This window comes from Bos indicus x Bos taurus, chromosome X (assembly GCF_003369695.1).
Source record: "Bos indicus x Bos taurus breed Angus x Brahman F1 hybrid chromosome X, Bos_hybrid_MaternalHap_v2.0, whole genome shotgun sequence".
NCBI lineage: Eukaryota > Metazoa > Chordata > Mammalia > Artiodactyla > Bovidae > Bos > Bos indicus x Bos taurus.
The window spans coordinates 89,382,626-89,409,919 of NC_040105.1; the positions used below are offsets into that span (position 1 = coordinate 89,382,626).

Below are 27,294 nucleotides of genomic sequence, written 5' to 3' on the forward strand. Positions count from 1 at the left end.
CTCTAGAACGCAGGCTTCAAGTTGCGGCGCAGGGGCTTAACTGGCCCGCAGCATGTGGGATCTTCCTAGACCAGGGATTGAACCTGTGTCCGCTGCATTGCAAGGCAGATTCTTAACCACTGAACCAGGGAAGGCCCTCCCCTCTGTTTAAACAAGCCCTCTAGGTGACTCAAGGTATGCTTAACTTTGAAAACCAGTGCTCTAATAAAACTCAGCACAATGATGGAACACACAGGCACGAACTAACCAACTGTATGTTTTCGAAGCTATTTAAACCAACTATCACCATAATAATCAGTAGTTAATAGGAAAGGTGCCAAAACAATTAATATATAATTGTATGTGAGTGTGTGTGTGTGCTCAGTTGAGTTTGACTCTTTGCAACCCTGTGGACCGTAGCCTGCCAGGCTCCTCTGTCCACGGGATTTTCCAGGCATAAATACTGGAATGGGTTGCCATTTCCTCCTCCAGTTGACGAGTCTACTTTACTATTAATGTTAAATTTTGCTGTTCTAATATTTTTTTCAAAACCAATTTAAAAATTCACGGTTGTAGTCTGATCTCAAAGCAAAGTGGTGGTGGTGGTGTAGTCACTCAGTCATGTCCGACTCTTGTGATCCCATGGACTGTAGCCTGCCAGGCTCCTCCATCCATTAGCCTCTCCAGGCAAGAATACTGGAGTGGGTTGCTGTCTCCTTCTCCCTCAAAGCAAAGTATATTCTCTTAATTTAAGACATATGACTGAGGCACCAATTCATCTATTAGCAGTATCTCTAAACTATAGGAGAAGTAGCCAAGAAGGAAAAGTAACCCTTAAATTATGAAACCCCAAATATCAATATATAAAAGGGATGGCAAGTGTGCCACTTCTATCCATGATTACATTTTAAGTAGTCACAAAAGTCACACTAACATATTCACCTTCAAAGATGTTGGTTTAAGTCAATTTAATATTTGATTTGTTTGAAGAGCATAATAAAGTATTAGGAAACTAAGCTTAAATTTCTTAACTTTTATTTTTTCTCTGACTCTGAATGGGAGGATTTTACCCCAAGGCCATACCAATTCTATGTATCCATTTATTTGGGTGCTCACACTTGTGACGGTTGTACATTTGGCATGCCTCCAACATTTAGTGTCTGAGCAAAATCCAATCATATGAGGAAGTAACATAGGTTGTTGACTTTATAACAGGTATTCTTAGACTGGTTTGGGTTTTGGTTACTGACTTTAGAAATAGCATATGGCTTCTAAAAGTGAAGAAAAGGCAGGGTAAAGATGAATATTTCTGTATGTGTAACTTTTCTACAAACTATTAGATGTAAATTAGAATATCTCACCATCTCAGCATAATAATGATGACTAGGGGCCACAGTTGAACTGTAAAATAAAAAATTACAACTGAAATACAACGAAATACTTCCCTTAGATATCAGAAGCTTATCTTAAAATACATGATTTTAAATCAGGGCTAATTTTATATTTAATAAAACTTCTGGTTTCCTAATGTTGAAACAAATCTACTCCACACAGCTTAAACATCTCTGTCCAATTTATATTATAGTTACAGGAAACATATTACTTTATTCTTATTAAGGCAAACAAACACCATTTATGTGGGTTAAACTATTATTCTTTTTATTTTATTTATTTATTTTTGGCTGTGCTGGGTCTTATTTGCTATGCGGGCTTTTCTCTAGTTGTGTGAGTGGGAAAAATCTATTCTGTGTGGTCACTCATTCAATACTTATTTCAGTATTTGCTGTGAGGCAGCTTGTACTAGGTGCTGGGTGTACAATAGTGAACAATAAGACACTGTCCCTACCCAAATGGACTTTTTAAGGTTTTAATACAATTCAGTGCAATAAGTGCAATGATAGAAGTTCTGTGGAAGTAGACAGTAGGGCCACACATATAACTAAAGATAGGCTTCTCAGGGGAGCAAGTTTTCTTTTCAACATTTTATTTTGTATTGGGAACTAAGATACAAATACAAAATAAAACTAAGATACAGAAAACTAAGATCATGGCATCTGGTCCCATCACTTCATGGGACATAGATGGGGAAACAGTGTCAGACTTTATTTTTGGGGGCTCCAAAATCACTACAGATGGTGATTGCAGCCATGAAATTAAAAGACGCTTACTCCTTGGAAGGAAAGTTATGACCAACCTAGATAGCATATTCAAAAGCAGAGACATTACTTTGACAACAAAGGTCCGTCTGGTCAAGGCTATAGTTTTCCCAGTAGTCATGTATGGATGTGAGAGTTGGACTGTGAAGAAAGCCGAGCACCAAAGAATTGATGCTTTTGAACTGTGGTGTTGGAGAAGACTCTTGAGAGTCCTTTGGACTGCAAGGAGATCTAACCAGTCCATTCTGAAGGAGATCAGCCCTGGGATTTCTTTGGAAGGAATGATGCTAAAGCTGAAACTCCAGTACTTTGGCCACCTCACATGAAGAGTTGACTCATTGGAAAAGACTCTGATGGTGGGAGGGATTGGGGGCAGGAGGAGAAGGGGACGACAGAGGATGAGATGGCTGGATGGCATCGCTGACTCAATGGACATGAGTCTGAGTGAACTCCGGGAGTTGGTGATGGACAGGGAGGCCTGGCGTGCTGCGATTCATGGGGTCGCAAAGAGTCGGACACGACTGAGCGACTGAACTGAACTGAACGCCAATTAACAATGTTGTGATAGTTTCAGGTGAACAGCAAAGGGACTCAGCCATCCATATATATGTATCCATTCTCCAAACTCAAAGGGAAGCAAGTTTTAAAGGAGGAACAGGAGTTGGACTTGACTTCCCCAATTTCTTGGTGGAGGAAGAGTGGAAGGAATGGGCAGAGAGAAGAGAGTGGTTCAAACTATGACTGTTGAATTAAGGTTAGAAATTAGGAGATGGATTAAAGGAAAAATTATATTGAATCAAAAGGAAAGGGAGAGGGAAGAATCTAGGATTCTCCCTAAGTTTCTGGATTGAGGCACCTGGGTTGGTGTTCCTACCATTAATGCAGATAAAGAATACGGGAGAAGGAATATGAATCGTCATTTTATTTGCTTCTCAAATTCTCTGCAAAAACTGTTCTGCCTTCCACCCTCCCCCATAAAAACAGAACACCAAAATGGTAGGTTGGGACTTTTCTTCTTCTTTTAAACTGACCTGGCAATAAACTGAATTATCCCATACACTCATGCCTCCTGCATAGCAGGCAAGAATTCTACCACTGAACTACCAATGCTGCTAAACTGAATTATGCCATACCCTCTTCTTTCTCATCACTGAATTCTATTAGCACACAGTTACAGGAACCAAAAATTCATCTGAGGCTAAGAGACAATGATTATCTATTATAGGTAGAATAAAACACAGATTATTAAGATTTTTATGACTACTTTGTACTCTGCAAACTGTTCAAAGATTAGATTACAATATGAGGTTTGCTTTTGCATGATGGTATTCCTCGTGACCCCTGTACAAATGGTATCTATGTCACTGATAAGCCTATCAAGGACAAAGGTTCATGTTATAGGAAGCTGCAACTTTTACAAGTCATCTTGACATTTCATTTTCCTCCGGTTTTTTAGGCCAGAATTAGGTCATCTCAAAATGGGGACTGAGGAAAAACTATCAAACCAACAAAAACCAAAAGACAAAGGTAGAAGTTAAAGAGAGAGAAAATAATTTGTATAGGGGTTTTCTCTAAGGAAAAAAGTAACAGAATTCCCTAAAATCTCTCTATTGGTATGGCATTACTATTTTGAAATTAATACATTCACTTTTAGTTTCCAAGGTTTGTTCATTTCATGGCAAATAACAGGTGGCAGCACACTGTTCTTAAACACAGTTTCCCATCTGGCAAAAAAAGGAGGGGGTGGTTCTGGAGAAGTTGTGTATAAATCAAGGTTTTGGAAATTAAATTATATTTTATCATTCCATAATTTCTGGTTGATATGCAATAAAGAATGGCTTCTAAAGTTGAAAACTTGTCCTTAGCTTCTGTAAGTTAATAAATCAACACTTAAATGCATTTGAGAGCAACTTTCTAATAAAAAATCTTTTTTCTGTGAATAAACCCCATTCTTAAAGCATTTCATCTGTTTCAGGTATATTTGAATACGTGTATATTAAGTCAAAAGAGGGGTGCATCCTGCATTGCATCACTGTCACTAGAAAAAACCTGGAATGTGTTAATTGTGTTAATGGATAAACAGAATAAATGCTAAAAAACAGGAGTACTCTGCCTGGGTGTCTAATCTCCAGCGGATCATTTGTGGGGCACTTGGGGCCCCTCAGCCTGGTGCTCACTTGCTGAGTGTGCATGTTCCTCCAAAGGTGGTTCATCTGCTCCCTGAACTGAAGCATATCCAGATGAAGCAGTCTCACTGCGGTTATCCTCTTCATGAGGAGAGGCATTACTGGAAGTTTCATTGGATACAGGAACTTGTAAAGACACTGACCCATCTTCAACATCCACCTGTGGAAAGCATTTGACCACATTAACAGGATCTCAGAGTACACACTTTTCCTTGACATATTATTACAAAGTTTCTTCATAGGTGACTTCTTAGAGCAAGGCTTCTTGACTTTTGAAACTTACAATCTATTTTTTGATGATCACAAACATCTCTTGCTGGTCCCAGCCAGAGCACTGGAATAACAGGGTCCAATGGGGTGAAAGATGTTACAGGCAGACTGTCATCAACATTTGAAATGTTTATCTGGGTGAACACTTCATAATATAATGCCTGAGACAAGGAACGCACTCAAAAAACAAATTCCTATGCTGTCCCCTAGGAGTATTGAGAATCACTGTCATCTATATATCTCCTCAAGTCAGGAAGATTCTGTTGATCTTGAGTCTCTGTTGTGTATATTGTGAAACAGGTAGTTTTTTCACTTATGAAATATAATTCAATATTTATTATACTTTCTCAAACTTTACATGCTCATTTAACTACAAGTTTGGTTGCAATGCAATAGTAAGATAGTAAAAAACAACAAGGGGTATCAGAAGTCAGCTGGGGTTATCACTTCAAGTTCTGACCACATAATAAGTACATTTGAGGAGGGGGAAGAAGGAGGAAAACAGAGGTGGTCCAACACGGCATCTCACTGTCACTATGATATAAGTAGTTCCCGTTTTTGGTATAACCTATAAGTCTAGCACATTGTATAGTTACAAAATAGGATGATGACTTTCTGAAGGTTAAGATATATAAATAACACACTGGTTAAGTTCCTTTGTATAAATAGTTTAGCAATGTTTACCTCAATTCCCAAAGCTTTGAGTATGTCACATTTGCACATGGGGCAAGTCCTGTGTTCTAACAGCCATGGGTCAACACATGTCTTATGGAAAACATGGCTAATGAAGGAAAAACATATAAATTGGTTATCTGTTGTGAAATAGCAACAACGCTTTGCCTAATATACTAACAAGTTACTCTATAAGTTTACTTGGTCTTTTAACAAATGACTTTTTTCCCTTTAAAACACACAATTACAGAAACAAAATTTAGAAATTTCATAATACAGTACTTTTAAATATAAAAGCCTCATTACCCTAGCTTCATAAAAACTATTTTTAATACTACTTATGAAAAAATAGTTAAGATATTGCCTGATCTAAGATGTACAGTAATTCGGATCTTGATTATTTTGTTATATCCTAACTAGACCATTCAGGTATGACGTAAATCAAATTCCTTATGATTATACAGTGGAAGTGAGAAATAGATTTAAGGGACTAGATCTGATAGATAGAGTGCCTGATGAACTATGGATGGAGATTCACAACATTGTACAGGAGACAGGGATCAAGACCATCCCCATGGAAAAGAAATGCAAAAAAGCAAAATGGCTGTCTGAATAGGCCTTACAAATAGCTGTGAAAAGAGAACCGAAAACCTGAGGAGAAAAGGAAAGATATAAGCATCTGAATCCAGAGTTCCAAAGAATAGCAAGGAGAGATAAAAAGCCTTCCTCAGTGATCAATGCAAAGAAATAGAGGAAAACAACAGAATGGGAAAGACTAGAGATCTCTTCAAGAAACTTAGAGATACCAAGGGAACATTTCATGCAAAGATGGGCTCGATAAAGGACAGAAATGGTATGGACCTAACAGAAGCAGAAGATATTAAGAAGAGGTGGCAGGAATACACAGAAGAACTGTACAAAAAAGATCTTCATGACCAAGATAATCATGATGGTGTGATCACTCGCCTAGAGCCAGACATCCTGGAATGGGAAGTCAAGTGGGCCTTAGAAAGCATCACTACGAACAAAGCTAGTGGAGGTGATGGAATTCCAGTGGAGCTATTTCAAATCCTGAAAGATGATGCTGTGAAAGTACTGCACTCAATATGCCAGCAAATTTGGAAAACTCAGCAGTGGCCACAGGACTGGAAAAGGTCAGTTTTCATTCCAATCCCAAAGAAAGACAATGCCAAAGAATGCTCAAACTACCTCACAATAGCACTCATTGCACATTCTAGTAAAATAATGCTCAAAATTCTCCAAGCCAGGCTTCAGCAATATGTGAACTGTGAACTTCCAGATGTTCAAGCTGGCTTTAGAAATGGCAGACGAACCAGAGATCAAATTGCCAACATCTGCTGGATCATGGAAAAAGCAAGAGAGTTCCAGAAAAACATCTATTTCTGCTTTATTGACTATGCCATAGCCTTTGACTGTGTGGATCACAATAAACTGTGGAAAATTCTGAAAGAGATGGGAATACCAGACCACCTGACCTGCCTCTTAAGAAACCTATATGCAAGTCAGGAAGCAACAGTTAGAACTGGACATGGAACAACAGACTGGTTCCAAATAGGAAAAGGAGTACATCAAGGCTATATATTGTTACCCTGCTTATTTAACTTATATGCAGAGTACATCATGAGAAACGCTGGGCTGGAAGAAGCACAATCTGGAATCAAGATTGCTAGGAGAAATATCAATAACCTCAGATATGTAGATGACACCACCATTATGGCAGAAAGTGAAGAGGAACTAAAAAGCCTCTTGATGAAAGTGAAAGAGGAGAGTCAAAAAGTTGGCTTAAAGCTCAACATTCAGAAAACGAAGATCATGGCATTTGGTCCCATCACTTCATGGGAAATAGATGGGGAAACAGTGGAAACAGTGTCAGACTTTATTTTCTGGGGCTCCAAAATCACTGCAGATGGTGACTGCAGCCATGAAATTAAAAGATGCTTACTCCTTGGAAGGAAAGTTATGACCAACCTAGACAGCATATTCAAAAGCAGAGACATTACTTTGCGAACAAAGGTCCGTCTAGTCAAGGCTATGGTTTTTCCAGTAGTCATGTATGGATGTGAGAGTTGGACTGTGAAGAAAGCTGAGTGCCGAAGAATTGATGCTTTTGAACTGTGGTGTTGGAGAAGACTCTTGAGAGTCCCTTGGACTGCAAGGAGATCCAACCAGTCCATTCTAAAGGAGATCAGTCCTGGTTGTTCTTTTGAAGGACTGATGCTAAAGCTGAAACTCCAGTACTTTGGCCACCTCATGCCAAGAGTTGACTCATTGGAAAAGACTCTGATGCTGGGAGGAATTGGGGGCAGGAGGAGAAGGGGACGACAGAGGATGAGATGGCTGGATGGCATCACCGACTTGATGGACATGAGTTTGAGTGAACTCTGGGAGTTGGTGATGGACAGGGAGGCCTGGCGTGCTGCGATTCATGGGGTCGCAAAGAGTCAGACATGACTGAGCGACTGAACTGAACTGAACTGAACTATAAACTAGTACAATTAGTCATTCTTGATAATATAGACAAAAGTATTGAGTGCAAAATAATTCTCATAATTTAGGAAATGTGACAAATTCCAAGAATACCACTATTTAATAGCAAAAAGGAAGAATGTTAAGAATAACTTCCAGGAGATGGATAATGAAAAGCTAACAAACACTTCCAAATAGGTGCTCATAAATTGATTTTATTTTTTCTCAACAGGATGGGCAGAAATCTTTTTAATTAAATTATCCAGTACCGCTCACACACAAACACACAAATAAACAGTGGTGCTGGCTACACACACACACACATACACACACAATCAATAGTGGTGCTAGCTAGGTTCTCAGTTTTTTACAGAAGTAGTTTCCAAATTGTACCAGATTATGGAAACTTCATATAGTTAGCCTCATACTATTTCCAATGATATTAGAAATAAAGCAATCATCTGTATTTAAGTGAAAAGAAGTTAGAAACAAACACTTTATTTATTTGGAGACATTCAAAATAGTTTCCTGCACTATAATCATTTTTGTAAATCAGCTATTTTTATTGACAACATAAAAGAAAATCAAACTTACTTGCAGGTTAGGATGCGCACCAAATCATTTGGTTTATATAGTTCAATACACACGGCACAACTATCTCCATCAGGGCCGATTTCCTAAGAGCAAAGAGTTACTGTTATTCTGATGGATAAGAAAAACACACTAAACTACAGAGCAAGATCAGAATATACATGTATTTAATACATTACTTAAATTCCTACAGAAGGAGCATCATATCACTAAAATGACTTTCAATAAGAAATTTAAAATTATCTAGACTTAACTGGAATCTAAAAAAAAGCCAAACTTATAGAAACAGAGTAGAAAAGTAGTTTTCAAGGGCTGAGGAGGGGGGAAAATAGGGAAAAGTTAGTAAAAGGGTACAAATTTTCAACTATGAGGTCTGAAGATCTAATATAAAACATGGCGACAAGTTGATAACACTGTGTATTATGTAATTGAAATTAGAAAATAAAATACTTAAGACTTTAAAAAGTAAAAGAAGAGGATTCCTGAGTAGCCTAGTGGTTAGGATTCTGGGCTTTCACTGCCATTAGTTCAGTTCAGTTCAGTTGCTCAGTTGTGTCTGACTCTTTGCAACCCCATGAATCGCCACATGCCAAGCCTCCCTGTCCATCACCAACTCCCAGAGTTTACCCAAACTCATGTCCATCAAGTCAGTGATGCCATCCAGCCATCTCATCCTCTGTCATCCCCTTCTCCTCCTGCCCCCAATCCCTCCCAGCATCAGGGCCTTTTCCAGTGAGTCGACTCTTCACTGCCATAGCCTGGGTTCAATCCCTAGTCGGGGAACTCAGATCTTGCAAGCCATATAGCATGACAGAAATAAATAAATAAATGTAAAAGAATAAAGTTAACCCAAGAGGAATAGTATAAAGAGAAACATGAAGCACTGACGTAAACTTTTTCCTGGTTTTAGAATTTACACAGTGCCATAAGTTCTTTTGGAGAAGGCAATGGCACCCCACTCCAGTACTCTTGCCTGGAAAATCCCATAGATGGCAGAGCCTGGTAGGCTGCAGTCCATGGGGTCGCTAAGAATTGGACATGACTGAGCGACTTCCCTTTCACTTTTTACTTTCATTCATTGGAGAAGGAAATGGCAACCCACTCCAGTGTTCTTGCCTGGAGAATCCCAGGGATGGGGGAGCCTGGTGGGCCTCTGTCTATGGGGTTGTACAGAGTCAGACACGACTGAAGCAACTTAGCAGCAACAGCAGCATAAGTTCTTTGGCTACGTTTTTCCATCAAAAAATTAAGGTATAATTCATATGAAGTTAAATTCATTCTAAATGTTGAGTAAATAGTTTTGCAAGTTTGGAGAAGCATGCAGTCACTTAATCCCCACCATAATCAAGACACAGGATAGTCCTAGTACTCCAATAAATTCCTCTATATCCCTTTGTAATTAACACCCTCCTTTTATCTCTGTCTTCTCTTACCCACTGATTTGTTTTTCAGTGCCTTCTATTTTGGCTTCTCCAGGGTATCTTATAAGTGGAATTGTGTATTATATAGCCTTTGTGTCTGGCTTCTTTTACTTAACATAACGCATTTACAATTCATCCCTGTTGGTGAATATATCAGTAGGGTTCTGCTGTTTTTATGGCTAAGTAGTACTCTTTAATATAGATGTACCACAGTTTTTTATCCATTCACCATCTGAAGGACATTTGGCTTCTTTTCAGTTTTGGGTAATCAGTAAAGCTTCCCTGAGCAATTTTGAACAAGCTTTTATATAAGTGGGTAAACACCTAGCAGTGAGATTGCTGGGTTCTTTGGAGAGTGTATATTTGACTTCATAAAATTGCAAAATCGTTTTCCAAACTGGCTGTATATTGCATTCTCACCAGCAAATGCATGAAAGTTCCAGCTGTTCCACATCTGACCAGCTATTGGTATTGTAGGTTCAATTGGTTTTAGCCATTCTAATAAATGTGCTGTGGGTATCACAGTGTGGTTTTAATTTGCACTTCCCTAATGATGAATAATGTTGAGCAACATTTTATGTGCTTCTTTGCTAACCATATATTTCTTTGGTAAAATGTCTGTTTTGCCCATTTTTACACTAGGTTGCTTTTTCTTTTGTTGAATTTTGAGAGTTCTTTATATATTCTGAATACAGTCCTTTATCAGATATGTGACTCAAGTCTGTGGCTCATCTTTTCAGTATCTTAACAGTGTCTTTCAAACAGCAAAAGCTAATTTTAACAGTCAAATTTCTCATTTTTTTCTTTAAAGGACTTGTTTTTGGTATCATATCTAAGTAATTTTTGCCTAACTCAAGCAACAGAGATATTTTTCTCCAAAGTTCTCTTATAAAACTTCATAGTTCTAGGTTTTATATTTAAGTCTGTGGTCCATTTGGAGTTAATTTTTACAGAGGGTATAAAGCATGGACTGAGGTTCATTGTTTATTTTTTCTGTATATGGATATTCAGTCACTGTTTATGGTGAGCCACCAAATGGCTGTCCTTTTAAATTGCTTTTGCACCTTTGTCTAAAATCAGTTGATCATATATCTGTAGGTCTATTTCTGGACTGTCTCTTCTGTTCCAAAGATCTAAAGGTCTAGCCTTTTCCTAATACCACACCTTCTGGACAACTATAACTTTAAAATAACTGTGCAAATCAGGAAACATTAGGCATCCAAATTTGTTGTTTATCAGAATTATTTTGGTTATTCTAGTTCTCTTGCTTTTCCAAATAAACTCAGAATCAACTTGTCAATTTCTACAAAAGATGCAACTAATATTTTGATTGAAACTGCGATGAATCTTTAGATTAGTTTGGGGAGAGTCTTCTAACTCATGAACATGGTATATCCCGATTCCTTTAGGTCTTCTTTGATTTCTTTCTTTCTTTGATATTTTGTAGTTTTCAGCATATAGACCTTGTACACATTTTGTAAGATGTATACCTAAGTATATAATGGCTTTGGTGCTATTTTAGATGGTATTTTTTTATTTCAATAAGTTCTATAGCTATATTTTCATTGTCGTACAAACCTCTATAGCTATTTTTTTATATGGGTTTTAAACATCAATGGTACTTTTCAACTGTGCTAAATCTGAAAATCGATGTTCAAGTAAAATTGTACTTAAGTACTATATTCATCTTCTGTTGTTGCTACAACAAATTACAATAACTTAGTGGCTTAAAATGCACAAACTTATACTCTTAAGTGTTATTGCTCATGGACCCTTTCTTGTACCACTCCAATCTCTTACTTCCATTGTCACATCTCCTACTTCATTGTCAAATCTCCTCTTGCCTCCCTCGCATAAGAACGCTGTGATTATATTCAGGCCCCACTTGGATGATCCCCTGGAGAAGGCAATGGCAACCCACTCCAGTATTCTTGCCTGGAAAATCCCATGGACGGAGGAGCCTGGTAGGCTACAGTCCATGGGGTCGCAAAGAGTCGGACACGACTGAGCGACTTCACTTTCACTTGGATAATCTAGGATAATCTTCCCATCTCAAGATCCTTAACTTAATCACATCTGCAAAGTCTTTTTTGCTATATAAGATAACATTTACAGGCTCCAGGGATTAAAAAAAAAAACCTGGATGTCCTTGGGGGTCATTATTCAGCCAACCTCCAGCATTAAATAGATTAAAAAATCAGTTATATTTATAAATTCCAATTAAAATCATACTTTGGAAGAACATGAACTTTAAAAAATGGATTGGTAGCACTGCTTTAAAACAAATAGCATTTAAAAGAAAAAAAAAAAGAAATGCATGTTAAGATCGCATTAGACCCTCAAAAAAAAAAAAAAAAAGTCATAAATGCACCTTGTCTCCTTGCTTCAGTGTACGGAGTTGAAGCCTTCCAATAGCTTTTTTAGCATCTGCCTTTAACTGTCTCTGTAATAAAAAATAGCAGGTATTAGAAAAAAAATTTTAAACAAATATGATAAAAGAGGTAGAGAGGATTAATAAATATCTATAAGGTAAAAGTCAGTGTATAAGTAAATGCTGAAAGACACAATTTAATTAACCATAATAAATGTCCATTTATCTCATATCAAACAGGATTTTTTGAACTACTGAAACCTTATGTTTCCTACCTTCTTAAACAGCAGCTTTGGGCCACAACGATAAAGCTCTATGTCTCTATTCCAAATGAATTCAGATGCTATGGATTTTCAAAGCAGTTTTCCTATTTTCAAAAGCCCAGAAGGTCTTAAAGTACATATTTTCCAATTTCTTTTTTTTTGAAGTGTCTTGTTTGGTAGAAAGTGCATAGGATTTGGATTCAAATGAACCTAGATTCAAACTCTGACTTTGTCACTTATGAAATGAAAAATCCTGGACAAGTCATTAAATTTTTGTGCTTGTTTACTCATCTATAAAATGAGGATAACATCAATCCTTCCAGTGTTATTCAGTACTAGGGGAAAAACATTGCTGTTTATAACCACTACTGCCTTGTAAGGTGGGTGGATTCTGAGAGTTTTTTGTTTATTTCACTTAACATATACCTAGATGAGTCTGGATATGCAAAGGCAAGTCCATGGTTCATTTAGGGAATAAGGACTAAAATATTACATTTATATGTATCTATCCATATATACACATATGTATATATTTGAATCAAAAGTGAGGTTTTAATATGGAATCTAGATAAATGGTACCAATGAACATATTTGTAGGGGAAGAATAAAGACTCAGACATAGAGAATAGACTTATAGACATAAGAATAGACTTACAGACATAAGAATAGACTTATAGCGGGGGCAGGAGAGGGTGGGAAAAATTGAGACAGTAGCATTGAAATGCATACATATTACCATGTGCAAAACAGATAGCTAGTGGGAAGTGGCTGTATAACACAGGGAGCTCAACCTGGTGCTCTGTGACAATCTAGAGGGGTTGAATGGGGTGGGGGATGGGAGGGAGGTTCAGAAGGGAGGGAACATATGTAAACCTAAGGCTGATTCATGTTGATGTATGGCAGAAATCAATGCAACACTGTAAAGCAATTATCCTTCAAATAAAAATAAATTAAAAAATAAAATTTAAAAAAGTATGGGGGAAATCTAAAAGGCGAGGGAAAAGTGAGAAGGAAAGGAATCAATGAGAGACTATCTCTTTGTGTGGGATGAACTGGAGGGTGGGGGTGGGGGGAAAGCCAGGTAGTATGAGACATCCAGTGTTAATTTGAAATTATTTGTGATGCCACAAATAAACCTTCCTTATATTTCAGTAAAATCTACCACATATACGAATGCCTCAAGAAAAGATAATATATATGTAAATTGAAGAAGAGGCCAGGTTTCATGCCTGGGTGGATGCTGTATGGAATAGAGAGATAGCATGTTTAGCAGGGCAAGATGATAAGCAATCTTCCTATTTTGTATTGTGAAATGAACAAACTTAGAGAAATTCAGCAAAAAGTAGATGGGCAGAACCAGAAGTCTTATGAGAATGTCAACAGCTTCCTCATCCCCACCCCACCCCCCCGCCCCCCGTATGTACCTCCATCCCCAGAGGGAGACCCCCTAGCTGACATCAAGGCTATATGAAAATTAGAGATAATTTAAGTGTTTGTCACTCAGTTGTGTCCCACTCTCTGAGACCTCATGGACTGTAACCCACCAGGCTGCTCTGTCCATGGGATTTCCCAGGCAAGAATACTGGAGTAAGTTGCCATTTCCTTCTCCAGGGGGATCTTCCCAACCCAGGGATCAAACCTGGGTCTCCCACATTGCAGGCAGATTCTATACCATCTGAACCACCGGGAAGCTATGTAAGTAAAGTACCCAGCATAATGTCTGGCTGATAACAGACACTCAATAAAATGTTTATTAAATGAAAATATAAAGTATTTTCATCAATAAGCATATTTATACATGTCTGTAGCAAATATATTTTGGACGGGAATAATCCATGAGTATAGGTATGTGAAGCTATTCCTTAATGCCCAAATCTACCTCCTATGTAAGATATCATTTTGTGAAAGGTATTTGACTTGATGCCAAGGTGATTACTGCCAAAGTATTTTTCTGCTGTCACAGTAGGAGCAGAAACTTCTCAGATTGTTATCTGACGGGCAAACATAGCTCATAGAAACAGTTAATAGGAAGGCCTAGCCCTTAGAAGGAAAGAAGTGCTAATTGAAGCCCTTTCACTCCCTGTTTGGGAGACTTAATCATGGAGTTCACTCACAAGGGGAATTTTATCATGGTACTTAATTTTGAGCCTAAATATTTCCCTTCTATTTTGTTACTTGCATCACAAGTAAATAATAGAATGACAGTGAAACAAGGTACACTTAGGGTCTTTAGAGCTGGAAAAATTCTTGGGAGTTCACCTAGCCTGATATCTAATCTGACAGAAAAGAAAACTGATGCCCAAAGAGAAAGAATACCTTGCTCAAAATCTCAGAGTTGGTTAGTGTCAGTCCCACTGAAGCCCAGAGTTTGGGAACACTTAACTCTGACATCAAGGTAGTCATCTTTTGTTTACTGTGGCTTGAAGTAGGAAGCTAGTACTACTACTTCCTTATATTTATATAATTGTTTAAAAAAATGTTTTAGTTTGTTTTGTTTTTCTTATTTTTTTAAATTGTGAAAGTTATGATAACACATTTACAGGAAACTTAGAAAATAGCTGTTATATAATTTAAAATTATTTTTGATATCTATTACCTCACTTAATCCTCACAGTATCCCCTAAAGGAGACAATATCTCTATTTTAATGTCATTCAAATGGAGGCTTGCAAAAGTAAAATAATTTGTCCAAAAGGGAATGCAACCTCTAAACGACAGTTAGTACAGAAGTCTGCTCTTCATACCCCAAGATTCCATTATAATACAGCCATCCAAAATCGTTTGAAGTTTTTCCAACTCCTGGATTCTACGGTCTGGCAAATTATGGCCAGTATGCCCACAGGGCTCTGGCCTTGGCCTAAACTTCCAAACATTACTACTTTCGTTTCCTATAAAATATAAGCTATTTCGACATGAAGAAGAGAAAAATGCAGATGATACAAAAATAGAGCCAACAAGAGAAAATACGGCAAGGAAAAAGTGAAGTTGATGAGAAGTCTTTGACAACCATTTTGCACTTTGTCTTTAGAGAGCTTCTGACTTAGGTTTAAGCAACCAGTTCCACGACAACTGGGGAAATGTACTCACAAGGAAGTGATACATCTCTAGCGTATTTACATGATTAAGCCTGCACAGTTTGATTTCTCATTCCAAAATGTTCAACAAAATATAAATGCATGAGCCTCCAGTGCTAGTGCTTATTCATCAGGGATGAATGCTAACTATACAACTTTGATTATATCCAAGACTAACTGCAAATTAATTTGAGAGGTGGGATCAAAAGCAAACTTTAAATGTAATGTTCAAGTCTATGTTGATGAGAAAAGTGGAACTTACATTAAGACAAATGTTTTAAAAAAAATTGAGGGGAGACAAAAATATAGGGGAAAATCCAAGATGCCAGAATATCCTAAGCAAGGGACTTGATTATGAAGGATTTCTAAAAGATTTGTAGCACAGCATATACCAGTATTTAAGGAAGCAGCCCTAGAATTTTAAAAAGCCTTTGAAAGGAAATCTGAATGTTTCCAATAACTCCTACCAAGCTTTTATAAGGAAAATATACTTCTTTCAATACGGAGGTGTGACTTGTGGTTTTGTTAAGAAGCACAATTTTTAGAACCTGAATAAAGGTTTTAAAACTGCCATCAGCACTCAAAATATTAATATTTCACTGTCACATTGATAGTAGGAGTTTCCAAGATGCACCCACTCCTCTAAATACTGACATATGAGAACAAGATTAAGACCAAGTAGTTTATATTAAGGGCTTCCCAGGAGGAGAAGGGGACGACAGAGGATGAGATGGTTGGCTGGCATCGCCGACTCAATGGACAAGAGTTTGAGCAAACTCCAGGAGATGGTGAAGGACAGGCAAGCCTGGCATGGTGCTGTCCATGGGGTCACAAAGAGTAAGACACAAAGAGTAAACCTGGTGTGCCACAGTCCATGGGGTCGCAGAGTCAGGCATGACTGAGCGACTAAACAACAACAGGAGGCGCTAGTTGTAAAGAATCTGACTGCCAATGTTTGAGACACAAGAGATGCAGGTTCAATCCCTGGGTTGGGAAGATCTGGAGTAGGAGATGGCACCTCACTCCAGTATCCTTACCTGGAAAAATTCCATGGGCAGAGGAACCTGGTAGGCTACAGTCCATGGGACCGCAAAGAGCCAGACATGAATGAGCACAGCACAGCACAGTTTATATTAAATACAGGTTGAGATTTCCCTGGTGGCTCAGACAGTAAAGCATCTGCCCACAATGTGGGAGACCCCAGTTCAATCCCTGGGTCAAGAAGATACTCTGGAGAAGGGAATGGAAACCCACTCCAGGATTCTTGCCTGGAGAATTCCATGGACAGAGGAGCTTTTCAGGCTACAATTCATGGGGTCACAAGAAGTTGGACATGACTAAGAAATTAACATTTTGGGAAATATGAAACCTCTCTCCAATTCTGTCTCCTCACCAGTAAGTAGGAATACTAATAATCCTATACAGTATTGTTACAACAATATTTTGGGCTTCCCTGGTGGCTCAGCGGTAAAGAATTCACCTGTCAATGCAGGAAACATAAGAGACACAGGTTCAATCCCTGGGTTGGGAAGATCACCTAGAGAAAAAAATGGCAACCCACTCTAGTATTCTTGCCTGGGAAATCCTATAGATAGAGGAGCCTGGTGGGCTACAGTCGTAAAAGTGTCAGACACAACTTAGTAACTAAACAGCACGTTTGAATAATATTAAGTCAAACTTTTGGGTGCCGCTATATGCTTTAATATTTAAAGACAATGTGCCTAATGCAAACTATAGTTTATGTTTTACTTCTTAAAAAACAGAACTTAAGAGTTTATCTACTTTGGTACACAAATTGCTTCAGACACCTTTTCAGTACCTCTCCATCATATCAGAATTCCTATCCTATAAATTCCAACAGCACATTGTTTCCACCTCTTATATTCTGTAGTTGTTATTATTCATGTGTCTTTTTCTCCTAGTAGATTGTGAGTAGGTAGAAGACTGGGCCTTAATCATTTTTTTTTTAATCAATCTTTACTCAAAGGATAGCTTTTGAATTTAGAAAAAGAGATTTTCCCATTTAAGTTTTATTCATTAAAAGCCTCTACTCAATCAATTTTGAGGGAAAAAAGGTTTAGAGAACATGTATTGGACTCCTGCCATGCGTCAGGTTTAACCCTAAGCTTTTACATGTGTCATCTTGTTTAAACAGTAACAACCTTATGGAATAGGCATTTTAATATCCAAATTTTATAGACAAGAAAAGGTCTTGAAGCTTGACTAAAGGCCAGGCAGCTGGTTAGTTGCAGAGCTGTGATTCAATTCAAGCCCAGGTTCTATCTGGCTTTAAAGCCCATGATCTCTCCACTATAGTACACTGCCTCCATTGTGTAACAGCAAAGAAGCCTTTAAAGGGCTTCACATTCCTTGTGAAGAAGATAAATGAAAGGGAAAAAACCCTCAAAGTCAGCTATTATCCAATCTTCAAATCCTTCTTCATTTGACTACTTAACTGTGATTTGGGGAACTCTCTTAAACAAGTATTTTATATCAACATATTCTACCCACCTCCTCCCCAGTTCTAAGAGATACCTGGTCTAAGAAAATTTGGCAGAATAGAAGACTGATTCAAAGCAGTTTGGTTGTTGGCCAATTTTGTCAGCGGAAGCTTAATGTCATTACTCTATTCAAAAGCTGGGATGTTCTAGTCACTGACGAATCTCGGCTGTACAGTTTCTTCTGTTGTTGTTCTGAGCGACACTTTTAAGTGGGCCGAAGAATGAAGATCTGCGGCAATTCTCATCTTATATTACAATGTTCAATTTTTAAATTACAGTGAACACAAAGATATTCTACCTATTTTACCTATGAATTTATATTGAACTAAGTAAAATAAATGTTTTAGTCTGGTTATTTGTCAGCCTGATTTTTGGTCCCAAGGTATTCAGCTTTCAGTTTAACTGAAACCCACATAAATAACTAGGCATGTAGTCGAACCTAATTACTTGATGGGGGGCTGGGCAGGGTGAGTATATAAAAGAAAGAAAAGAACGTGGATATAAGCAAACTAGATTTTCCTGTTCTTAAGCCACCACTTTTTTAAAAATAAAAGCTTTCATAAAAATTTGGCTTAGAATTTATACAACAGAAATCTTAAAATCAAGAATTATGGTAAGAGGATTCTTTTACTCAGATTCCTGTGAACAAAATCAAAATCTGAGTGTCGTGGCTATTTTGATATATGAGAACTGAGAGAAATCTATTTTTTCCCCAATCAAAAACCTATGCATCGAATCACTGTGTCATACATCTGAAACTAATATTGTATGTCAATTATACTTCAATTTAAAAAGCTAAAATTTGCATGCTGCAACTAGAAGATTCAACATGCTGCAATGAAGACCTGACACAGCCAAATAAATAAAAATAATTTTTAAGAGGAGTAAGCAAAAACACCCCTATGTATAATATTTGAACGGGAGGATTCCTAAAGGAAAGAGGAGCTGCAGACGGTAACACAGCTTCCCATAAGTCTATGGAATTACAGAAATATGAGTACAGATCATTTGCATGAAGACGATCCCTGTGAACAGTGTGAAGAAATACACTGTAAGGAAGAGCATTGAGAAAAGGGGGAATTTGACCCAGGGGATAGGTTATGACTCAGATGATAGCATTTTTCAAAGAAACAATCAAAACCTTTATTATAGTAAGTGAATACTTTTTTTAAAAAGTCCTGAGAGACTCATTGTAAGAGCTTCCCTTTGTTCAATGAGAAAATCACAGAAAGACTATAAAACTAGGTCCTACTCAGATAAGAATTTGTTTAATCTGCTCTTCTCATGTAAGAACCAAACCAGTAGTTTTGTAAAGGGTTCTAAACCTCAAATTTAAGCAGGAACAGACACATACACATGCACCCACTATAAATATATCTATATATATATATAGATAGATAGATAGATACTGGTACAGTATGCAGCCACCTGGTAAGTCTTCCAGCTAATTTCATATACTAGGAGAGCAGAGAAAATTTAATGTGACCAGAAATGTTTCAGATATTTCTAGTCATGCTTTAAGTTCAAGACCATCACCATGGAAAAGAAATGCAAAAAAGCAAAATGGCTGTCTGGGGAGGCCTTACAAATAGCTGTGAAAAGAAGAGAAGCGAAAAGCAAAGGAGAAAAGGAAAGATATAAACATATGAATGCAGAGTTCCGAAGAATAGCAAGAAGAGATAAGAAAGGCTTCCTCAGCGATCAATGCAAAGAAATAGAGTAAAACAACAGAATGGGAAAGACTAGAGATCTCTTCAAGAAAATTAGAGATACCAAAGGAACATTTCATGCAAAGATGGGCTCGATAAAGGACAGAAATGGTATGGACCTAACAGAAGCAGAAGATATTAAGAAGAGGTGGCAGGAATACACAGAAGAACTGTACAAAAAAGATCTTCACGACCAAGATAATCATGATGGTGTGATCACTCACCTAGAGCCAGACACCCTGGAATGGGAAGTCAAGTGGGCCTTAGAAAGCATCACTATGAACAAAGCTAGTGGAGGTAATGGAATTCCAGTGGAGCTATTTCAAATCCTGAAAGATGATGCTGTGAAAGTGCTGCACTCAATATGCCAGCAAATTTGGAAAACTCAGCAGTGGCCACAGGACTGGAAAAGGTCAGTTTTCATTCCAATCCCAAAGAAAGGCAATGCCAAAGAATGCTCAAACTACCACACAATGGCACTCATCTCACACGCTAGTAAAGTAATGCTCAAAATTCTCCAAGCCAGGCTTTAGCAATATGTGAACCTTGAAATTCCAGATGTTCAAGCTGGTTTTAGAAATGGCAGAGGAACCAGAGATCAAATTGCCAACATCTGCTGGATCGTCGAAAAAGCAAGAGAGTTCCAGAAAAACATCTATTTCTGCTTTATTGACTATGCCAAAGCCTTTGACTGTGTGAATCACAATAAACTGTGGAAAATTCTGAAAGAGATGGGAATACCAGACCACCTGACCTGCCTCTTGAGAAACCTGTATGCAGGTCAGGAAGCAACAGTTAGAACTGGACATGGAACAACAGACTGGTTCCAAATAGGAAAAGGAGTATGTCAAGGCTGTATATTGTCACCCTGCTTATTTAACTTATATGCAGAGTACATCATGAAAAACGCTGGGCTGGAAGAAGCACAATCTGGAATCAAGATTGCCGGGAGAAACATCAATAACCTCAGGTATGCAGATGACACCACCCTTATGGCAGAAAGTGAAGAGGAACTAAAAAGCCTTTTGATGAAAGTGAAAGAGGAGAGTGAAAAAGTTGGCTTAAAGCTCAACATTCAGAAGATGAAGATCATGGCATCTGGCCCCATCACTTCATGGGAAATAGATGGGGAAACAGTGGAAACAGTGTCAGACTTTATTTTTTGGGGCTCCAAAATCACTGCAGATGGTGACTGCAGCCATGAAATTAAAAGACACTTACTCCTTGGAAGAAAAGTTATGACCAACCTAGACAGCATATTCAAAAGCAGAGACATTACTTTGCCAACAAAGGTCCATCTAGTCAAGGCTATGGTTTTTCCAGTGGTCATGTATGGATGTGAGAGTTGGACTGTGAAGAAAGCTGAGCGCCAAAGAATTGATGCTTTTGAACTGTGGTGTTGGAGAAGACTCTTGAGAGTCCCTTGGCCTGCAAGGAGATCCAACCAGTCCATTCTGAAGGAGATCAGCCCTGGGATTTCTTTGGAAGGAATGATGCTAAAGCTGAAACTCCAGTACTTTGGCCACCTCATGTGAAGAGTTGACTCACTGGAAAAGACTGATGCTGGGAGGGGTTGGGGGTAGGAGGAGAAGGGGACGACAGAGGATGAGATGGCTAGATGGCATCACTGACTTGATGGACGTGAGTCTGAGTGAACTCTGGGAGTTGGTGATGGACAGGGAGGCCTGGTGTGCTGCAATTCATGGGGTTGCAAAGAGTCAGACAAGACTGAGTGACTGAACTGAACTGAACTGAAGTTCAAGGACAAATTTTAAGGTATTAATGTAGCTAAGTTCTTCCTCATTTGAGACCACACAGGAGTGCTATCTCTTTGGCAGCAAACTTCAAGGACACATGTGACAGATCTCTGCCCAGGAAGCCAATTTGAATCTCAGGATGTGAGGCTCAGATGGGGAACTAACTGGTCACTACATAATTCTGCTAGCAGTAGGCTATGCTGCCCCAAACTCAGGACCCCTACAATGAAGCCAAGTGCATATTATTTATCTTGACTGTTGTGCCAAGTACCCATAACAAACTGGTACAACATGGTCTATTGCTTCAGATGTATATAACAAAATTATCAACCATTAACATAAAGAACACTTTGACTAATCTATTTTGTAAATGAAAGTCTGTACCACTTAATCTCCATCACCTATTTCTGCCCCCCAGCCCGATCCCCCTCACCTTTGGCAACCACCTATTTGTTCTCTGTATCTATGACTCTGTTTCTATTTTGTTATGTTTCTTCATTTGTTTTGTTCTTTAGAATCCACATGTAAGTGAAATCATACACTATTTGTCTTTCTCTGCCTGATTTACTTCACTTAGCATAATATCTTCTATGTCCATTCATGTTGTTGCAAGTGGTTAAGATTCCATTCTTTTTATGGCTGAATAATATTTCACTGTTTATAGGCGATAAAGAGGTACAAATTTCAGTTACAAAATAAATGAGTCACAGGTATGAAATGCACAGTGTGTGGAATATAGTCAGTAATTATGAGTGTGTGCATTCTAAGTCAATTCTCTAAGCAAGAATATTGGACTAGATTGCCATTTCCTTCTACAGGGGATCTTTCCAACCCAGGGATCAAACTCAAGTCTCCTGCATTGGCAGGCAGGTTCTTTACCACTAGCGCCATCTGGAAGCCATCAGTAATTATTCAATATCTTTTTATGGTGACAAGTAACAACTATACAATCATGGTGATCATTTTGAAATGCACAGAAATATCAAATCATTGTGTTACATACCAGGAACTAACATAGTGTTATAGGTCAATTATACTTCAAAAAAAAAAACTTATAGAAAAAGAGGTCAGATTTGTGGCTACCAGAGGCAGATAGTGGGGGGAGGGGGGATTAGATAAAAGTAGTCAAAAGCTACAAACTACTAATTATAAGATAAGTATGTACTAGGGATATAATGTACTATATGACAAGTATAATTAACACAGTTATATATTATAAATGAAAGTTATTAAGAGAGCAAATCCTAAGAGTTCTCATCACAAGTAAAAAAAATTGTTTTTCCTATTTCTTTAATGAGTATCTACATGAGATGATGCATGTTCACTAAACCAGCTGTGGTCATCATTTTAGGATGTAAGTCAAATCATTATGTTGTTCACCTTAAACTCGCACAGAGCTCTATGTCAATTATATCTCAATAAAAGTGGAAAAAAACAGAAAATCAAACAAAACAAACAAAATAAAACCACCTTGAGGACCATTTTCCCAGGGTTGGCTAAGGAACAAGCATGGTTTCCTGAGAGACTCTCAAGGAGTAAGCAACTAAATCTATTGTATTGTCTCTTTACAATCCACTCCCTCTCTTGTAATCAAGGTCTTTTTAACAATGAAATAGTCATATCTGGGCTTTTACAATTAGTATAGCATTTATATATAAGGTAAGCAAGAGCAACATAACCATATCTAATACTTGCAGAAGGCAACGAAGGATGAAAATAGGCTCAGATAAATTATTCTCCTAGTCATAATAAGACCATTTAAGACATCTTTATATTGATGTAACAATTTAATTATGTTTACTCCCTTGATCTATGGCCACTTGAACTTTGTGATAACCTTGTAAAGAGCTATTTAAAGTAATGAACTACATCTAATTCTTCCTCAGGCTAGTCACTCTCCATTGACATCACATGCTGGGAGGTTTTAGTTCAGTTTCCCAATACATTTGATTATCATAAAATTTGTTTATATAAGGCAGCTGAATCTTACCAACAATACCAGTATCACACCATCACAATATTTGATGTAACCAGGTTTCATTTGGTTACAAAAGAAATGGGGAAGTATCACAGAAGTGTTTATTAAATCTTCCTAGAATAATTGTTCTTTGCCCACATATCAGATATCATGGACAAGTGTTATCACCAGCGGTGATGTCATTTCTAGGTTCCATGTTAGCTGAGGACAAAGCCCATCATTTGTTTCAAGTCACACTATTATACAGTTTTCCCACTGACTGTTGTGCAGCAAGACCATCTCCCTTCCATGGGGAAAACATGTGCATCATTCAGCATTATTCCTATACCTCATCTCATTGGTCCATCCTTTTGTAAAAGTCAGAGATCAATAATGTAAGTTACAATTTCACTCAGAAAATTTCCATAAGTTTGAGGATCTGCATGTGTCTCAAAGATGCTCTTCAACTTCCATAAGTAAAAATGAAAAGCCATTACCCCATGACTACTTGGATCTCCATTCGAAGTAAAATAGTTAACAGACCCTGTTGTGTCAGAGTACATGCTCTTTCCCAGTGCTGAATGCTAGCATTCTCTAGCAGTATTATTGGCTCTGTGTGACCTTATTACCCAGTCTTTATCATCTTTCCAAGTAGATTCCCATTCTTTTATTCGCTCTTGGAAGATGATTCCTACAAATCTGTCTATGTCAGAGTAATTTCTTTTCTTCTGAAAGACACTTTTCACTAAAAGTGAATTCAGCTTGTTCCATTACACCAAGGCCAGCTTCTATTTCACCTAGAGCCCTCTTTGGTTTCACTGGCCGATGTTTAACCCAACATGTATCTTGTTTCCATTGAGTATTGATTGCTTGAATAAGGTTAAGGTACATGCACTGTATCCCCAAAATGCAGGGTGTCCCATGCCAGAGTCATGTGTATAGTGGTCACTCCCAAATTCAGTTTAGTCTGCGCATGCCATAAGGTTTTCCATACTCTTTCTTGTCTTCGGTTAGGGTAGTCCCCGGTGAAAACATGAATCCACCTGCTGCTGCTGCTGCTGCTAACTCACTTCAGTCGTGTCCAACTGTGCGATCCCATAGATGGCAGACCATTAGGCTCCTCTGTGCCTGGGATTCTCCAGGCAAGAACAATGGAGTGGCTTGCCATTTCCTTCTCCAATGCATGAAAGTGAAAAGTGAAAGGGAAGTCGCTCAGGGTCTGCCTCTTCGCGACTCCATGGACTGCAGCCCACCAGGCTCCTCCATCCATGGGATTTTCCAGGCAAGAGTACTGGAGTGGGGTGCCACTGCCTTCTCCCTGAATCCACTATATAATGCCTAATATGTTATTTTCATTCACAACCCATTGACACTTTTCATCTTGTTTAAAAGCTTTCCATCCACAAAACCAGGGATAATGTGTGTTCTTACACAGCATACTATGGCTTGTCAGGCATACAACCACTACATGCTGTCCATTATACTTTGGCATTTTGGTCATCAAATTTATGGTTATACATTTATCGATTTGCCTCACATTATCTGCTATGTGTCAAAATGGTTCAGAGGGAAGACATACCCAAATAATTTAATGAATTCCTAATGTTCTAATGAAGGTAAATTTTTATAGCTCAGTTTCAGCACCATTTCGACCAGTGAAGTGGAGATAAGGTAGTCAAATATTTCGTGATAGTTATAACTATCATATGCATCAAGCTCTACATCTTAAACATAGGAAGTTATGAAAATTAAATAACATGTAAATGACATTTCAGCACTCTCAAGTATATACAAGCAGAAGGGATCATCAGTCTCATATATTTAATCTTTTAGTCACCAAAGAATAATCAGATACAGCCCATTAAATAGTGAAAGATGCCCTCTCAAAGCCTTCTCTAAAAGGTGAGAAGTTTTAATGCTATTCTTAACTATTTGTACAGAAGTTAACTTTTCTAAGAAATAAAACTATGAAAATTACTTAAACCAGTGATGAGATCAGAGTTAAATATCAATGTAGCTTGTGCAATACCAGGTAGTTCTCTATGAACTATATTATTTGCTTATGGGGTTTAATGCCATGTTAACAGACTTCACATAGCACTTGAAGAACAGAAATACATACCTCACCATGAACATTCACAAACCAAACACTCTTCTTATTGTAACTATAACCTTTGAATAGTTCATTACACTGGACACCAATTTCTTTCCAGTCTCAGAGATAAAAACCAGCACAATATACAAATGTCAAATATTAACACAGTGTGAGACTACTGAATCGTCTGGCACAGGAATTTTAAACATCCTTTTGACCACAGCTAGTAACAGGCTGAACCTGCCACCAATGTGATAAGCTGCTTCTTTAAAGAGAAGTACAGAAGTCAGTTAACTTTAAACATTGAGATAATCATCACTCCTTACCATATGCTGGTGTCTAAATCTTTACAAAGTTTTTATAATAAGATTTTAATTTTTCACCTATTCCTAAGCTTATTTTCTTGCCGTCTAGAAATCCTCACTGCTCCCCCACTCTCAAATAAATTGGGTTCATCTTTGCTTATTGGAGAAAAAGTGCATGAAATGGTCAGAATCTGTCTTTGGAGAAACTTTTAAGTACATATAAAATATAATCTTGCCCCCCACTATGTGATCAGCTGAAAGCCTTAAATTCCTAGTGAACATTCTGGAGAAGTGGTACACAGCTTTGCTGTTGTGTTTAGAATTCTTGAGAGGGAGAAGAGGTTAAGAAATGATTGTGGTGTGGATCAGAGTGGAAGTAAAGGAAGTGCTAAGAAGTAATCAGATCCTGGATATACAATGAAGGTAGAAACAAAGGACTTACTGATAGAGGTTATACAGGAAGTGAGAGAAAGAGAAAAATAAAGAATTAACTCCCAAGTTTTCTGGCCTGGGGTCAAAAGAAGTTCTTTTGAAAATGGAAGCAATTACTAGTATGTTTGGGTGTCTACAGTAACAGAAGACAAAGCGGAGGATAGCGGGTATAGACACAGATGCAGAAATGTGGTAGAAGCTTGTGGAAGTACTCTTGATTACTTCAATTTTCTCAGTGGAATAAGACCCAAAATACAAGTTGAGAGTAAAACTGGAGGTAAGTACTAGAGGTTTGAAGAGAAAGGAATGTGTATGATTAGTCATCTATGAAAGAAGAAGAAATGGCTAAGAAAAGATGGTATGATTGTTGGGCAGCATTAAGCAAACTCACTCTGAGTTTGTGGTCACAAATTTAAAGTGAGATTAGCCAGTTGCAGAGATGCTAATGTTTTTCTGCTACTTCAGCTAAGCAAAGAACAGGCACAGAACAGGTGGGAAGTAGGATATAATCAGGATTGGGTTTTGACAGCAAGTATAACAAAGAGAGAGAAGGGCCAAGGAAACTGAAGATACATGCATGGGAATGGCTATGGAAGTTAAGTTGAGTAAGGAAGAGAAGTGAGGATAACAGAGGGATGAGGGGCAGTTTAAAGGTAGTAGGATCAACATTAGACAAACAGGTACTTCCCTGTTCAATGATACTTCAGTATTTTTGTTCTATTATTTCTATACTCTGTACTTGTTTATATACCAATTGTTAATATCTGGGAGAAATTATGACTCTGTCACTCTGTTTGGAATCAAGTACTATATTGTGAACAATTAGATCTTTACATTTGCCTACTCATAATATTCAGCCTAGTCTCTCTTCCCAGCCCTGCCCCCAAATGCAAATGAACACAGGCATAGGCACATAGGAGAAGCAAATGGCAACCCCCTCTGGTATTCTTGCCTGGAGAATTCCATGGATAGGTAGAGGAGCCTGGCAGGCTGCAGTCCACGGGGTCTCAAGAGTGGGACACGACTTAGTGACTAAACCACCACCTCATACTTTCTAGTTTCTAAATTT

At 38.0% G+C, this 27,294-nt stretch overlaps 1 protein-coding gene across 4 annotated transcripts in view; it reads right to left on the minus strand.

The window, feature by feature from the left end:
* Positions 1–27,294, minus strand: part of RNF128 (ring finger protein 128, E3 ubiquitin protein ligase) — a 65,044-nt gene that overhangs the window by 6,662 nt on the left and 31,088 nt on the right. Inside the window, exons 3-7 of one of the 4 annotated variants that reach the window (XM_027533324.1) lie at positions 12,134–12,205; positions 8,345–8,427; positions 5,276–5,372; positions 4,313–4,481; positions 1,341–1,380 (exon numbers count right to left, since the gene is read on the minus strand). In XM_027533324.1, the coding sequence (XP_027389125.1) occupies positions 1,341–1,380; positions 4,313–4,481; positions 5,276–5,372; positions 8,345–8,427; positions 12,134–12,205 (461 nt within the window). Of the gene's footprint in view, positions 1–1,340; positions 1,381–4,243; positions 4,482–5,275; positions 5,373–8,344; positions 8,428–12,133; positions 12,206–27,294 lie in introns of all 4 variants that reach the window. The other 3 variants (XM_027533323.1, XM_027533325.1, XM_027533326.1) reach the window with 3 other exon arrangements.